At 42.1% G+C, this 15,341-nt stretch overlaps 1 protein-coding gene across 5 annotated transcripts in view; it reads left to right on the top strand.

Moving 5' to 3' along the window:
- PDE7B (phosphodiesterase 7B) overlaps positions 1-3,667 on the top strand; it is a 174,774-nt gene extending 171,107 nt beyond the window's left edge. For all 5 annotated transcript variants that reach the window (XM_061474940.1, XM_061474942.1, XM_061474939.1 and 2 more), the window contains 2 exons: positions 1,877-1,957; positions 2,502-3,667. In XM_061474940.1, the coding sequence (XP_061330924.1) occupies positions 1,877-1,957; positions 2,502-2,719 (299 nt within the window). In that variant the 3' untranslated portion in view covers positions 2,720-3,667. The remainder of the gene's footprint in view (positions 1-1,876; positions 1,958-2,501) is intronic.
- The last annotated feature ends 11,674 nt before the right edge of the window (positions 3,668-15,341 follow it).

The following is a 15,341-nucleotide window of genomic DNA, read 5'->3' as shown; positions in this document are numbered from 1 at the left end:
CCAGATGCAAGGTTATTTAGTCAGATGTATAATCAATATCCAGCTCATGAGGACAAGGCCCCAGTTGTGCGATAACTCACCTTGAGTGCATTGAGGGACCATGCTGAGAAAGGCAGCACTCCCAACTCTTACAAAGAGGTTTTTCCCCAGGACTCAAGATTTATTGGTATAGTATCTAAAATATAATATACCTCCTAAAGGGGACACTGGAGCATATGAGGCCAATTAGAGGCATTACAGGGAGAAAAAGCATTCATGTGGGAGAATATGCATAAACTGTGGTCTGACTATCACTGGTGGCTGGATAATCCTGGTAAGTGATACAAAATCAGTATTAACTAGCATTAACATACCACTTTAAAATGTTATTGTAGACCTCTCTACCCCCTTACAAACAATGCTGGGCTTTTTGTCATCAAGTTAAAGATTTTAAAACCATAGCACTTATGTTTTAATTATAGATGGGGCAGGTAATACCACAATTAGTGCCTTATTAAATCTTCCTTCTGGAAGGCATACAAAGTTTTAACATCTTTTGTATGAAACATTTCTAATGCCATTTTAATAGAGACTCAGATCCTGATCTTCCAGTCATCTAGTGCATCTACACTACCTCTATTAGCAAATAAAATACACAACTGAGGTACATTCCAAGGAGCACCTGATGCCTACAGCAGCTCCTAACACAAACTTTTCCTAGAAAAAATACTTTAGCTTTCTCAGATGTTTTAACAGCCAATTAGGAACATGAGGTAAGTAATGCAATTCGGTCTGTTTATATAAAATTGGAACTGGCGAGAAACAATTCAAGATTGATTCAAGAAAGTGGCTAATATCTAAGCAACATTAATGAACAGTTTTTCTGGTGAGGATTTAAAATTGCTTGGAAGGCTTTCTCCAGCATGAAAGCTCTCACAACTAATTCATGCAGTTACTTTTATAGCAACTCGAAGCATAAGAAAATTGACCATCATTTAAGTTCTTACCATGCAAAGGAAAAACCTTACTCCTGTCAATTAAATGACCTGTCGAAGACAAGAACATATTGATACACTTTGAGCCAGACAGGTCAACCATTTTCAATTCAGAATACCTAGAGGGGACATCCATGGGTTATGTGTCCACTGGAGTGGAGACACTCTTTTTTTCAATCAAATATTTTTAGAGGAGAAAAGGAAGACATTTGAACTGCACATTTGGAAACATGACAAACTGTTATTTTGTCTGTTTTGCTGAATTGTTGCTTTTGATTGTTTGGGAAGCCAGAAGTGTTTCCCTGATATTTTCTAAATATCTAATTGAAAATATTCCCCTCACATTTAAGAAGAAATTGCATGCTGCTGAGAGAGGAAGGGCAAGGCTTAAAAGTGCACATGGTATTCTCGTATTCTATACAGGGCTATAGAACCTGAGTAAGCACACTAGCATTTAAGTCAAAACTATGCAATGGCATAGGCATAGCCCTGATACCCACGTACACCACAATAATAAATCAAACTTCTAATTTCATCCTTCTTCCACATATATAACTTTAATTCCATAGTTGTTGACACATAAACACAAGTTGCCTAACCCCATGTTCTGGCCCTTATTTGGTAGTGCACACACAGCTGTGGACTGCCAGCAGTGGATTTAATGTTCATTCAAAAGTCATCTTTCCTTAGAAGAATTTTTCTTTGTATGGATACTCAGTTTCTCTGAGACCTAAAAAGAAAAATAAAAAAAAAAAAGTATTTAGACATTTAATGTGGTTGTCATTGGTGTAAGATTCCAGCTGATCCAATCCACACAGTTGCAGTCACTGTAAATATCTGGTATAGGTATGGAGAAGAGATGAAAGTGGCATAAATCTACCTTCCCTTCTTTCTCCCTGCAGGTGACCTGGAACAAAAATTTGAACTGGAAATAAGCCCCCTTTGTAATCAACAGAAGGATACAATACCAAGCATACAGATCGGTAAGTATTAGTTCCATTCTCTTCTCCCCATGTCTGCCTCATCTCAGTATGGCACAAGCTCAAAGAGAAACTTCCCCCCATCTGGTTGTTTTAACAATAAGAACTGCAGGTATCATAAGAGTCACAATTCACATTCTAAACAAAATATTAAAAAATAAACCTTACCCAAGCCAAATATGCAATTGAAAGACAAAGGAGTCATTGTATAGGCAAAAAGGGGACCATTCTAATATCTGTGGAGAAAAATTGCAGCCGGTGTGTGATTAAGTACTGGTTGCTTTCTAGTCTGAAATCTCCTCAGAGAAGGATGCTGTCTCTCACAGACTGTATTGTTACACATACACATACAGACACATTTTGTCATATGAGCTGGTCAAAAGCTGTGCCTTTCATAAGGAACTGATGACTGCTTGCGGCTTTATTGTTACTTCTAGTCAGAGCTTTTGCCACTTACATTGCTGTATCCTCTTGAGACATTCTGTGGTGCAATGCACTCATGTGATGAATTTGTTCCTCACCTGCTGTCTTTTGTGTGTTTCCCCAGGGTTCATGACGTACATTGTAGAGCCACTCTTTGAAAGGTGGGCCCAGTTTACAGGTGATACTCCCCTATCTGAAAACATGCTAAACCATCTCAGGAGGAACAAGGCCAAGTGGAGGAGTTTGCTCCACAAGCAACACAGCAGTAGTAGGAGCAATGACCACTCAGGTCAAGTGACTGGCAGCCAAGAACAGACTTTGAATGAAGAAGAGACTCCTTAGTGGCAACTTTGCACTTTTGTTCATAGCACTGCTATCTCCGTCTTGATCACAGCACTCACCCTGGGGAGCTAGAAGCCGGTTGTCAAGACCATGGAAAGGGAAGAAATGGCAAAGCAGAAGCTGTAAGGGTCACTGCAAACAAGCCCACAGTTCTGCTGGATTCACTTCTGGATCTCCTTCATGTTCCTCTCCCCTCTCTTCATTCTGTGCATGCCTGGTGCCGTTCATCACTTCTGATCACGAACTGCCTGAATGCAGAGTCCCAGTCAGCAGTACTGAAGCCGGGCTGGTTATGGCTGCCGTGAAGCAGGGAAGATTCCTGAGAGAACAGGGGAACTAGAGGCACTCTTGGTTATAAAGTCATTTACCATGAGTCATACTGTGACATATGTATATAGGCCCAGTGCACTGTACGCTTTCCAAGCTGGCAGCTGGGCTGCACATTAAACCACCAGCATCTTCAGCATCCAGAGGACACTGGCTGAGTGAGACAGCGTTCACAGAGGGCAGAGAGAGTCTGGTTATTTTAGTAATTAAAACAAAAACCTTTTTAACTTTTGTATTCTGTGCACTAAACAAGATCTATAAACCTTGGACTGAAGTTACTCTGTGTATACACAACTCCAGTGTAACAAGGCTCATTTTGGTAATCATTTTTATGCCACTTTGGATAAAAGACAGGCATCTTCTCATTGCAAGGAACAGTATTCCCTCGCAACCAAAAGGGAAGGTGTTGTACAGTCTAAACCTTTGAAACACAAACAGAAGTATCTTTTGAGTACTGTTTCAAGTAACGTGTTTATATTCATGTGTACATTTTCTGTAAATACAAAGCGCTACTGATTCCCATGCCAAAATACTGGAGTACTGTGGGATTGCTACCTGTAAAAACATTGGCACTGTGAACAGAATACTGTTAGTTTTAATACAAGAGAAAGCATTTGTAAATATGGTATAGAGTTTATTAATATACACCAATTGTTTGTGGATAAAAGCCTTAACTTTTAGCATACTTCATCTTCTGATAGCTGCCAAAATCATATGATCACAAAATATGATTCTGAACTGCCTTTCCACTACCCAAGGTGTATCAAAGGTCATTAAGGAATGAAGTCTGGCAGGATAACTTCTTGAAAACTTCAAACACATTCCATATGGGTCAGTGTTTTAATCCATGGCACCTTGCACATTTGGCCTAGGCAAAAGCTTCACAGAGCCTGTAGTTTTAAGTTAAAAAAAAAAAACAAAACAAAACAAAACAAAACAACAACACCACCATATAATTTAACAGTTTGACCGGATGATCATTTATTCGAGAGCTTGATTTTTCATTAAATAGCTTAGTGGTCTACAAAGCATAGCAGTCTAATAATCCTGGAGTCCAACTGTTTTCTTGAGAGATGTTTCCCCACATTCCCTCCTAAGATAGCCAGCATCAAAATGCATTTGTATTTTTCTTTTCATTAAAAAATATACAACTGATTTTTAGATTAGTCTCAATGAAGGAAAAAAATGGGCTGTCGTCTGAGTATCAAGAAAAACCCTCTTAACAATCATAGCAGCTGAGGAATTTTCTATAGTCTTGTGCTTGTGAAAGATCCATGGCCTTATCTATGCCATGAACAACCTCAGCTGGAATAGTCTTTATAAAACTTTACTTCAGCTTCCATCATTTCAATGAGATTGTATTCTCAGACACTACTGCATTGCACCAAAGCAATTGTCCCCTTCACCTCTGCCCCCAGAAAAATTAATTACATTTAGGTAAAGTATGGTGGTGGTGTAAAGCCCCAGTACATCAAACCTGTATAGCAGTTTTCCAAAAGAATTAGCAGATATGGCCATGTAGTCACATCTGGATGTGAATACCTGGTAGAGGCCAACAAAGAAAGAGCTATTTAAGTTGGTGTTTGAGAAAATTAGTATTTACTCATAGGCATGCAAGGGGAAACACAATGTAATTTTTCTCAGTTACAGGGAATATTGACTTGATTAGACAAAGTGCTTAGAAGATGACTCATATGTTTAAAGGAAAATAAAAAGCATAAGTAAGTTTTAGTAAAGAATATTTTACTCTACTAATTCATTGGCCATGTATCTTTAGAGAGACTGAAATCCAGTGAAGCAGGAAGATGGAAATCACTGTGAGAACACAAAGCATCCTGAGTACAATTTTTTTTTCTCTACTGTTCTGTAAGCTATCAGCAGTAGAAAACATTCTTCTTCCTCCCTCTTCTCAATGGGACTCACATATTAGAAGTACCATGCCAAGCAAAGAGACAGAGTTGTAGTAGAATAAAATTATTTCTAACTACAGGGCATAAATGTCTTTTTAACCACCTAATGGTGGGGGTGGAAACATTACCACTTTGAAGCTTTTTATGTGTATTTTGCGTTCTGACAGATTTGGGACAATTATTAAGATGATATCCAAGCAGTGTAAAATGCTGCTTAGAAGCACTTAAGTACATACGAAAGGATGTAATTTCCCTTGTTTTGTCTTTTTACTAAAAAATGGAAGCCATTTTCTTTTTTAAACCTTCTGAAGTTTTGTTAAACAAACCTAGTGTCTAGCAGCATAAAAAGCTGTTGACAGATGTTAAGCTGTTTCTGAGAAGCTTCCAGAAAATGGGCCCAACAGAAAAGCTTAGGTAGAAATGAAGTTCTGTTACAGCCACAATAAAACTAAGACCTGTAATTAGAGCCTACAGGACCCATTACAAGTCTGTGCTTACCAAGTTAAAACTTCCCAACTTTGAAAAGTTTCTCTTGAAACTTGTGGGTTTTTTTGGTGCACTGAACGCACTTGCTAGATTTCAATCACCCTAACGAAACAATGCTTGAAATAGGTTCAGTGTGGCTCCAGAAATGCTTCTGCACTTGTGAGCCAAACCCATTACTCAAGTTTGGGTCTAGGCCAGTTTGCGCCAGGTGCGCTGAAAAGTGAGGCACTGGCAGCAGATGCTTGGCAGCCAGGTTCACCAGGGTATGTAATACAGAATTTTACCACCTGATTTCCTGCAGAAGCGAAACCATTCCCGATACAGCCAACCCAACAACACCGGTGCTCAGTATATACAGTCGTGATACATATTTGGTATTCTCTAGTTTGGAGAACATGTCTGTACTGGGATTTCTTCCCAGGATGCCAACAGAATGCTAGAGCCACATAACAGAAAAACACCGATGTAGATAATACAGATTTCTGTCTTGCTAGCCCTATTAGCCACTTTACATAAAGCCCTTGTAAATTATTTTTCTTTCTTATTGGGACAGTGCAGCTAAAATATTCTGAAGTTTTAAAACCTGGGTAGGTTTTTCATATCAGGAAACAAGCAGAAAACTGCTAAAAATAGGAGCTTGAAATGCTTGCCCCATACAAGTAATTTGATTAAAACCTAGTTACTTAAAATGCAGATTTCACACTATCCAAGAGGCAAATTCTGTATAAATTACAAAAATAATAATAATAAAGTGGTGATAAGTTAAACTTTAGGCTGGTTAAAGTAATGAATACATACGTATTTTTGCTAAAGATTTTACCAACCTTTGGGTTTTTAAAAGCCAATGTTCCAACCACCAGATAAAGGGGGGGGGGGGGGGGGGAAGGAATACTGGAAATGTGTACCTTTGAAATACAGAAATGGAGAGAAAAGTGGCTGAAATTAAATAGAGTCTATGGAAGAAAAAAAAATAACCACAAACAAAATGAACCACATGATCTGCAGTTGTATCTAACCTGATCTACAACACGGGTCAATTATTTTTGTATAAACTACTGGTTTTCATGAGGAAAATAAGTCTCCAAAAATGATCAGTGCAAAGGCTGCTACCACAGTAAATGAGATACGCCTGTTTCACACTGCATAGCTATCTCACCAGATTTTCCAGTCTGTGGTTGAAATTGCTATTAAAAGTTTCCAACAAAACAGACAGAATGCATACCAGCTCTTCCAAATGGACTCTCCTCAGAAAGGAAAAACAGTCAAGTTGTTATAATCTTCAGGTTTATAGCCTTGTATTTTGAGTCACTCATCTGAGTTGTCCATAAAGTACACCCCTTCACCTCTTGACACCACAATCCCCCACTCGTGGCCCATAAAAATCAATAATAAAAATTGAATTAGGATCTTCAAATCCAAAAAAGCCACTCTAAAATACAAATTCAAGGCAAGCCTTATGCCATAAATATGTATCCAAATTACTTCGATTGGTGCAAAGTATTATTCTATTATTTGTTTCTATAATCCATACAATATTTTAGGTACATAAAAGTGCAGAGTGTAAGTTTGACTTGGATGTAAAATATATTCTGCTTATCTTGGAATTCAAGATTGTATATGTCATGTTTATTGTAAAGCATTTTATATATACATATTCACATACCTTATACAACTCTATGGGCCAAAAACTGGTCCCACCAACTTCACTGGGACCAAGAAGCAGCCCCCATATGTGCGTATATATGCCATATGCATCATTCTGAAAGGAAGCACTAGATTGTGTGAAAATGCTGTGACTGCTATGCAGTGATGCCAAGAGACTTAACTGTATCTTTTTTAACATACTGCTGTAAGTATTCATCATGTTGAAGAATGACAACTAATAAAAACGGAAAAAAAAAAAAAGAAAAAAAAAAAGGAGAATGAAGTGTCCAGAGTTCTTTGGTAGAAGCAGTTGACTGAAAGAATCTCCTTAGTTTGCAGAAGACATTCTGGTTTGACAATGCAGCAAAAGTCCTGCTGCATCCATCCTGCCACCATTGCGCCTTCCTACCAACAGGATAATCACTTTCCTAGTGCGCTGTTTCCCAGAAGAATTTTTCTCTATATTTATACCCTTAGCCTTGCTGCAGGAATTTAAATGGAGTTACCAGCAAGGAAAGTATTTCCGTATATTTCTGCTTATGCATGTAGTAGAAGGATTCTCAAAACCCCAGGGAAAATGTTTCCCTGTTGAAATATTTAAAGAGGCAGTTCTCTTTTACTATTATTTCAGTTCCTGTAACTAGTTCTTCTTAATACCATCAATAAGTTTTAATCTCCATTTTCTTGTTTCTCAGTTGCAGATCATGTTATATATATGTACAACATGACAGAAACTTGCAAAGTTTAAATAAAAACATGGGAAGTATTGACATTCTACACTGGTAAGTATTTTGTATTTCTAAACGAGAAACAGTTGTCATTGCTGATGGAAGACTGGCACTGTGGGGACTTTTCTTCACTTTGATACATTTCTAAAGCCGGAATTTTTTTGTACCTCAAATTATTCAGTAACAACTCTCACATATTTTGTGTAGTGAAAATAATACAATTGAACAGAATATGGAAGCTGGAAATACATTTTGTTTCAGTGTTAACTTAGGCAACATTTTAAATTTACTTTCTTAAAACCATCCTTCAGAATCAGAGTAAGAAGTGGGTTTTGTGTGTTCATCGGTTGCAAGCTGAATTGCAGAATGGATCCCAGAGTGAAGGTCCTAAAAATGGATGGAGGTGTGATGGGTTCTCCAGGAGTTTTACATAGTCAGCACTGGAAAACCATTCGCAATTTTCCACAACGGAACTAGGGTTATTTTCAAGTACACCTGAGTAACTCAGCCGAGGTGAGGAGATGCCGCAGACACCTGACTCACAGGGGGCGGCGCCAGGAGAAACGCCGGCAGATTCAAGCCAGTCATCGTTAGCCACTAACTGTCGTTTGCCAAAGTGAGCAGCTCCAGAGAAGAGCCTCCACCCCGGAGCGAGGGGAAACACCGCCTCCAGGAGCCCCAGTTCTGAGCAGCGACAGCCACCGAGGGAGCCTCGAGCCCCCGACAGGCCTTGCCCAGGAGCCGGCAGCTCCGCCGAGGCGAGCAGGGACTCACAGGGGGCGGAGCCAGGAGGGACGGCCCCGGCCTGAGCGGGGAAAGCCCGCCCCAGGGAGCGCGGGAACAGCGCGTGGGGCGGCGGTTGGCGCCGGCAGAGAGAGCGGGATGGGGAGCGCTCGCCTCAGGCCCGGTCCCGGTCTGGGAGCTCTGCTCTGGCTGCCCCGGCGGTGGCAGCGTCGGCACCAGACAGAGCCGGTGAGAGGGGAGGCTGCAGTGCAGAGCTCGGGGTCCAGAAAGTGCCTGCACTGGTCTGGTGAGGGGAGGGTGCACAATGGGCAGGGCTGCACTCGGTGCTCCCTGGTGGAGGTCCTCGTGCAGCAGGGGCTGAGCTGCAGGACACTGTCAGTAGCTGAAAGATGTCAGGGGAGCCGAGAGGCAGCTGGCCTGCTTGCGCCAGGCCTGAGCAGTACAGGGGCCACAAGCGTCCACCATAGCACATATAGAAAAGAAGGAGGGCATTAACCCAGGAAGCTGGGAGCCAGTAACAACAACAACAAAAAAAACAACAAAAAAACAACCACCGACCCAACAGAAAAAAAAACGAGGAATAGGTGATTGTTCTGCCGGTGCAGGCTCACTTTGAGTACTGGGTGCAGTTCTAGGTGCCACCATTCAAGAAGAACGTGAAGGCCCTTGAATGCCTCCAGAGGAGGGCAACAAAGGTGGAAGGCATGTCCTGTGAGCAGCAGCTGAGGACTCTTGTCTAGTTCAGAGAAAAGAAGACTGAGGGGTGACCTCTTTGCTCTCTCAACCAAAAACTGGAACACGCTTACTAGAGAGGTGAGCAATGCACTCAGTGCACCCTGGTAGAGGTCCTCCTGCAGCAGAGGCTGAGCTGCAGGACACAGTCATAGCTGAAAGATGTCAGGGAAGCTGAGAGGTAGCTGGACTGCTTGCTCCAGGCCCAAACTGTGCAGGGGCCATAGGCGTCCACCATAGTGCATACAGAAAAGATGGAGGACATTAATCCAGGAAGCTGGGTGCTGGGAAGAAAAAAAGAAAAAAACACCAAAATAAAGAACAAAACCAACCAACCACAACAACAACAAACCAATAAAAAAGGAAAAAAAAAATAAAGGAGGAAGACGACAATTAAAAGCAAGTAACTTCCTCCAATATCTCATGTCGCCACCCATAACAGGTTTGCAGTTCTGCAGGGGGCTTAATGAAGAAACGCACACCTCACCAAATGGACATCCTGCTGATTTACCAGTAAAGAGGATCATTGCTGCTGCTGCCAGGAAAAAATAGCGGGTCATAGTAGAAGGTGACTCTACTTTGATGGGCACAGAGGCACCCATCTGTTGGCCTGACCCAGTTTCAAGGGGCATGTGTTGCCAACTAGGGCCTTGGATCAGGAATGTTGCTGTGAGGCTGCCTGATCTAATAAGTCCCACTGACTTACCCACTTCTAGTGGTCCATGTGAGCACTAGTGATACTAACAGCAGTACCCTGGAGAACATTAAGAAGGACTACAGAGCCCTGGGAGAGGTGGGGAGCTTACAGAGCCTCTGTAGGGGCTCTGAGGCTCAGATAGATTTTTCATCAATCCTCCAGGTCAAAGGGGGGAACCTTAAAAAGGCTAGGCAGATTTGGCAGGTTAATAAATGGTTAGAACAGTGGTGGCAAAGTCAGGGGTTTGGTTATTTAGAACATGGGACTTGATTTGGGAGGCCAGGTCTACTGGAGGCTGGTGGAGCCAGTGAGCTGCTTTGGCAGAAGGCTTGCCAGACTGGTTGAGTCAGCTTTAAACTAGATGTCTTGGGGGAGGGGTGCATCATTCCATCCCAGCACTCCCAGTCAGTTGGCAGCACCTGTAGTAAATGCTTGGAGTGATGCAGAGGTATTTCAGCCACTCCAGCCAATGAGTTGACTTCATTTGGAGCTCAGCTCAGATGCCTCTCTACAAATGCCCATAGTATGGTGAATAAACAAGAAGAATTAGAGATGTGTGCACATCTATGGGCATTTGATATCATTGGCATCACAGAAATATGGTGGGATGCCTTCTATGACTGGAGTGTTGGAATGGAAGGTTATAGGGTTCTTAGGAAAGACAGGACAGGGAAGTGGAGTAGCTATTTATGTTAGTGATAGTCTGGAGAGCATGAAACTTTGTCTGGAGACAGGTCAACAGAGAGCTTGTGGGTCAGGGTCAGAGGGAGAACAGTGATGGGTGACATTACTGTAGGGATCTGTAATAGATCACTCAATCAGGACTGTGTGGATGAAGTGCTCTATAGGCAGATAGGAGCAGCCTTACGCTAGCAGGCTCTTGTCTTCATGGGATACTTCAACCATTCTGATACCTGTTGGAGGGATGGTACAGCGCGGCATAAGCAATCCAGGAGGTTCTTCAGTTGTGTGTAGGACAACGTGCTCTTGCAAGTAGTAGAGGAGCCAACAAGGAGAGGTGCCATGCTTGATCTCGTGCTCACCAACAGGGAGGGTCTGGTTGGGTATGTGACACTACAGGGCGGCCTTGACTCTAGCAGTCATGAGGTGGTCGAGTTCGAGATTGTCAGGACAGTGAGAAGAGCGTGCAGCAAGCTCACTGCACTGGCCTTCAAGACAGCAGACTTCGGCTTCTTCAGGAACCTGCTTGGTAAGGTTCCATGGATAAAGCCCTAGAGGGCAGGGGGACCCAAGACCGCTGGTTGAAGGAAGAGCTTCTGTAAGTATGTAGCAAACAAGATACAGACTAAGAACAATGTGGGCCCTCTCTGAAAGCTATCAGGAGAACTGGCTACCCTGGATATGGAGAAGACTGAGATTCTCAATGACTTCTTTGCCTCAGTCTTCACTGGCAAATGCTCTTACCACACCACCCAGGTCTTGGAAAGCATATGCAGGGACTGTGAAAATAAGACCTTAGTACCACTGTAGGAGAGAATCAGGTTTGAGATCATCTTAAGAACCTGAATGTGCACAAGTCCATGGGACCTGATGAAATCCATCCATGGGTCCTGAAGGAGATGTTGAATGAAGTTGCTAAGCCACTGTTCATCATATTTGGAAAATCACGGCAGTCAGGTGAAGTTCCCAATGACTGGAAAAAGGGAAATATAACCCCCATTTTCAAGAAGGGGAAAATGGGTGACCTGGGGAACTACAGACCAGTCAGCCTCACCTCTGTGCCTGGCAAAATCCTGGAGCAGATTCTCCTGGAAAGCATGCTAAGGCACATGAAAAACAACGAGGTGCTTGGTGACAGCCAGCATGGCTTCACTAAGGGGAAATCCTGCCTGACCAATTTGGTGGCCTTCTATGACGGGGCTACGGAACTGATGGATAGGGACAAAGCAATTGACATCAACTACCAGGACTTGGGTGAAGTGTTCGACACTGTCCCGCACAACACCGTTGTCTCTAAATTGGAGCGACATCAATTTGATGGATGAACCACTCGGTGCATAAAGAACTGGCTGGATGGCCACACACAAAGAGTTGCGGTCAATGGCTCAATGTCCAGCTGGAGACCAGTAACAAGTGACGTCCCGCAGGGGTCAGTGTTGGGACCAGTCCTGTTCAACATCTTTGTCTGTGACATGGGCAGTGGGATTGAGAGTGCCCTCAGCAAGTTTGCCGACGACACTAAGTGACATGGTTCGATTGATACACTGAAGGGACGGGATGCCATCCAGAGGGACCTTCACATGCTTGCGAGGTGGGCTGATGCCAACCTCATGAAGTTTAACCATGTCAAGTGCAAGGTCCTACACCTGGGTCAGAGCAATCCCAGGCACAGCTACTGGTTGGGCAGAGAAAAGATTCAGAGCAACCCTGCAGAGAAGGACTTGGGGGTGTTGGTTGATGAGAAACTGAACATGAGCTGCCTGCAGTGTGTGCTCACAGCCCAGAAAGCCAACCATATCCTGGGCTGCATCAAAAGGAGTGTGACCAGCAGGTCAAAGGAGGTGATCCTGCCCCTCTACTCTGCTCTCATAAGACCACACTTAGAGTACTGTGTACAGTTCTGATGTCCTCAAAATAAAAAGGACATGGAACTGTTGGAACAAGTCCAGAGGGCCACAAGGACAATCAGAGTGCTGGAGCACCTCCCTTATGAAGACAGGCTGAGAAAGTTGGGGCTGTTCAGCCTGGAGAAGGCTGCACAGACCTCATAGCAGCTTTCTAGTATCTGAAGGGGGCCTGCAAGGATGCTGGAGAGGGACTCTTCACTTGTCCTGTAGTGACAGGACAAGGGGTAATGGGTTTAAACTTAAACAAGGGAAGTTCTTTACTGTGAGGGTTGTGAGACACTGGAACAGGTTGCCCAAAGAAGTGGTAAACGCTTCATCCCTGGCAGTGTCCAAGGCCAGGTTGGACAGAGTCTTAGGTGACATGGTTTAGTGTGAGGTGTTGCTGCTCATGGCAGAGGGCTGGAACTTGATGATCTTAGGTCCTTTCCAACCGTAACTATTATGTGATTCTATGAATACATTTTCCTGCTCTGCACATGCACTGGTTCATGAATGTTGATGTATAGTGGTTCAAAACAAATAGTGTAGACTAGTAAGTTGAAATGAATCACTGAACAGCCAAATTAAAATTAATATTATGGTTTGGTTTTGGTTTAGTTTTTTGTCCTGGACAAAGACTTAACTGTGATTTAAAGCTCACGTGAAGAACCTTGGAGGTGTAACATCATTAAGCAGCAATACAATATGCATGTGATGAACACTTATTCAGGTGAAAAATAACTCCTTTTCCTACAGGTGAGGAAAACAGGGTCTCTCCACCACCCAACAGAGTCTAATCCTCTCAGAGCTAACATGGGTGTAGTTACAAAATACAGTTGCTTTAAGAGACAAGGTAGGTTTATGGTACCCCACTCTTACACCTCTTGATTTTTCAGTGATCTTGTATAGAGTAGAGTACAGTCTGAAACAGCTATTTTGAGACAGAAAGAAAATGAACCACAGGATAGAGAAGAAAGGGCTTGAATTGGCTCTGTCACTGAAAACAGTGACACTATAGAAAACAGTGAAACTATAGCATGAGCTTGTTTGGGTCTCAGGCAGTTTTACTAAGCATCATGCAACTGAATTTTGCTACCAGCAGCACCACTTCCTAAAAGCTACCTTGGGTGTCTATGCAGAGCGACATAGACCTAAACACACAAGGAACTGAGTAGCACAACAGCAGATTAATTTCATGCCAGATAATTTTACAGTAATGCACTTCAGGGAGAAGAGTTGAGTACCCTGTACGCTACAGGGCTCGTAACTATACTGTGCTGCATGAGGAAGGGGACCTGGGTGTCATAAGAAGTTAAAATGGAGTATTAGAATTCATATTATCTTCACCTCTCTTTCCACTCGGAGATAAATTCTATGCCATCATTTTTAGACTAATCACCCCTCTCTAGAAAGTGCAAGTACAAGAGTGGGAAGTATGAAGAAGGGTGGCAAAAAGCAATTTGAATCATGAAAAAACTTCCAGAAAGGAGACACAAGAGATGAAGGCTGTAGCTTTATTAGTGCCACCTATCAAAAAGATTTGGGCAGATTGGGAGCTTCTGGTTTTTGCAAATGAAAACATGGGTAAAACAAAGTAAAGCAATACAAGTGGAGTTGCTGCTACAAGAGTACATTAACCTTTAACCACACAGCAAAACTTAAAAGAAGACTGAACACTTATATGAACAAACAGAAAATTCACAGGTACAAATAAATATTACTGAACTCATGTTATTAGCTAAATCAACAATGACCTACTTGTGCAGGTCAGCAGTTGTTACATTCCAAATAGTAGAATTTTCATTCATATGCGCAGAGGATTACAATGAGCTTAGCCCCTACATAAGTATATTTATGAAAGAAGTACAGCTACCAAAAAGAAAAAACTAGAGCTACACCTGCACATGTGCTCATGTATGCACATGATGCTCAGCCTTATTTCTATAGCAGGACCTAACATCTGGAGACAAACTCTCAGCTAATCACTTCAGGCAATCAAAATCCAAAGAAAATAGAAAGTACTAAAACATATTGTAGATGCAGAGACAGATTCAACAAGAAAAATAAAATGCTGTCCTCCTTTTTATTTTCTGTCTTCTGTGGTCATTTCTGAGTTCACCCGAGTTAAAACTATGGAGGTTTTATTGTAATAAAAAAGCTAAGCTTCAGTTTCTGTCACCCTTTTTATTAAGCACATTTTCCAATGGTATGAAACCTAAGTTGTGTTGTTTTGTTTTTTTTCAAGACTTACTGGATACATTTCAGTTTCACAGTTTTAAAGATTCATAGTTAAAAATATTACCATTGATGTTTGCTTAGGAAGGCATGTAGGAAAAGTGCCAGGTCTTCATCTGCCTTTCACCAAATCCTCCATCTGTTCAAGACCTAAACATATCACAATATAACCTTGTATTACCAACAGCCTTCATTTTCTTCTGAATAGTTCCACAACTTAGGCCTACATGTTTGCAGGCTTTGAAATATAAACCACTAACAACATGATGTGGCATTTTGACTGTTACAGCTCAACAGTCATATTGTATGGGAAATGCTAGATAAAAGTGGAATTCATTTATTTATTTGCACCGTGGTTACACTTTGGAGCGCTCTAGTTACAGATCAGGGCACCACAAGGGACACCAATCCTGCTCCTACCAGAAGTCTTCAAAATAATCTAATAACAAATTCATGTTACTTCAAAGCTCCAGAAGAAGACCACCACAGATGCTGCAGAGTTAGATGTGAAAGGACAGCATTTATTTTCATGATAAAGTAGCTAAACTTCTG

This window comes from Pezoporus flaviventris, unplaced genomic scaffold (assembly GCF_033815535.1).
Source record: "Pezoporus flaviventris isolate CSIRO_AGI_PZ_B2104156 unplaced genomic scaffold, CSIRO_AGI_Pfla_v1 ptg000081l, whole genome shotgun sequence".
Taxonomy (NCBI): Eukaryota; Metazoa; Chordata; class Aves; order Psittaciformes; family Psittacidae; genus Pezoporus; species Pezoporus flaviventris.
This window is presented reverse-complemented; position numbering and strand designations above follow the sequence as displayed.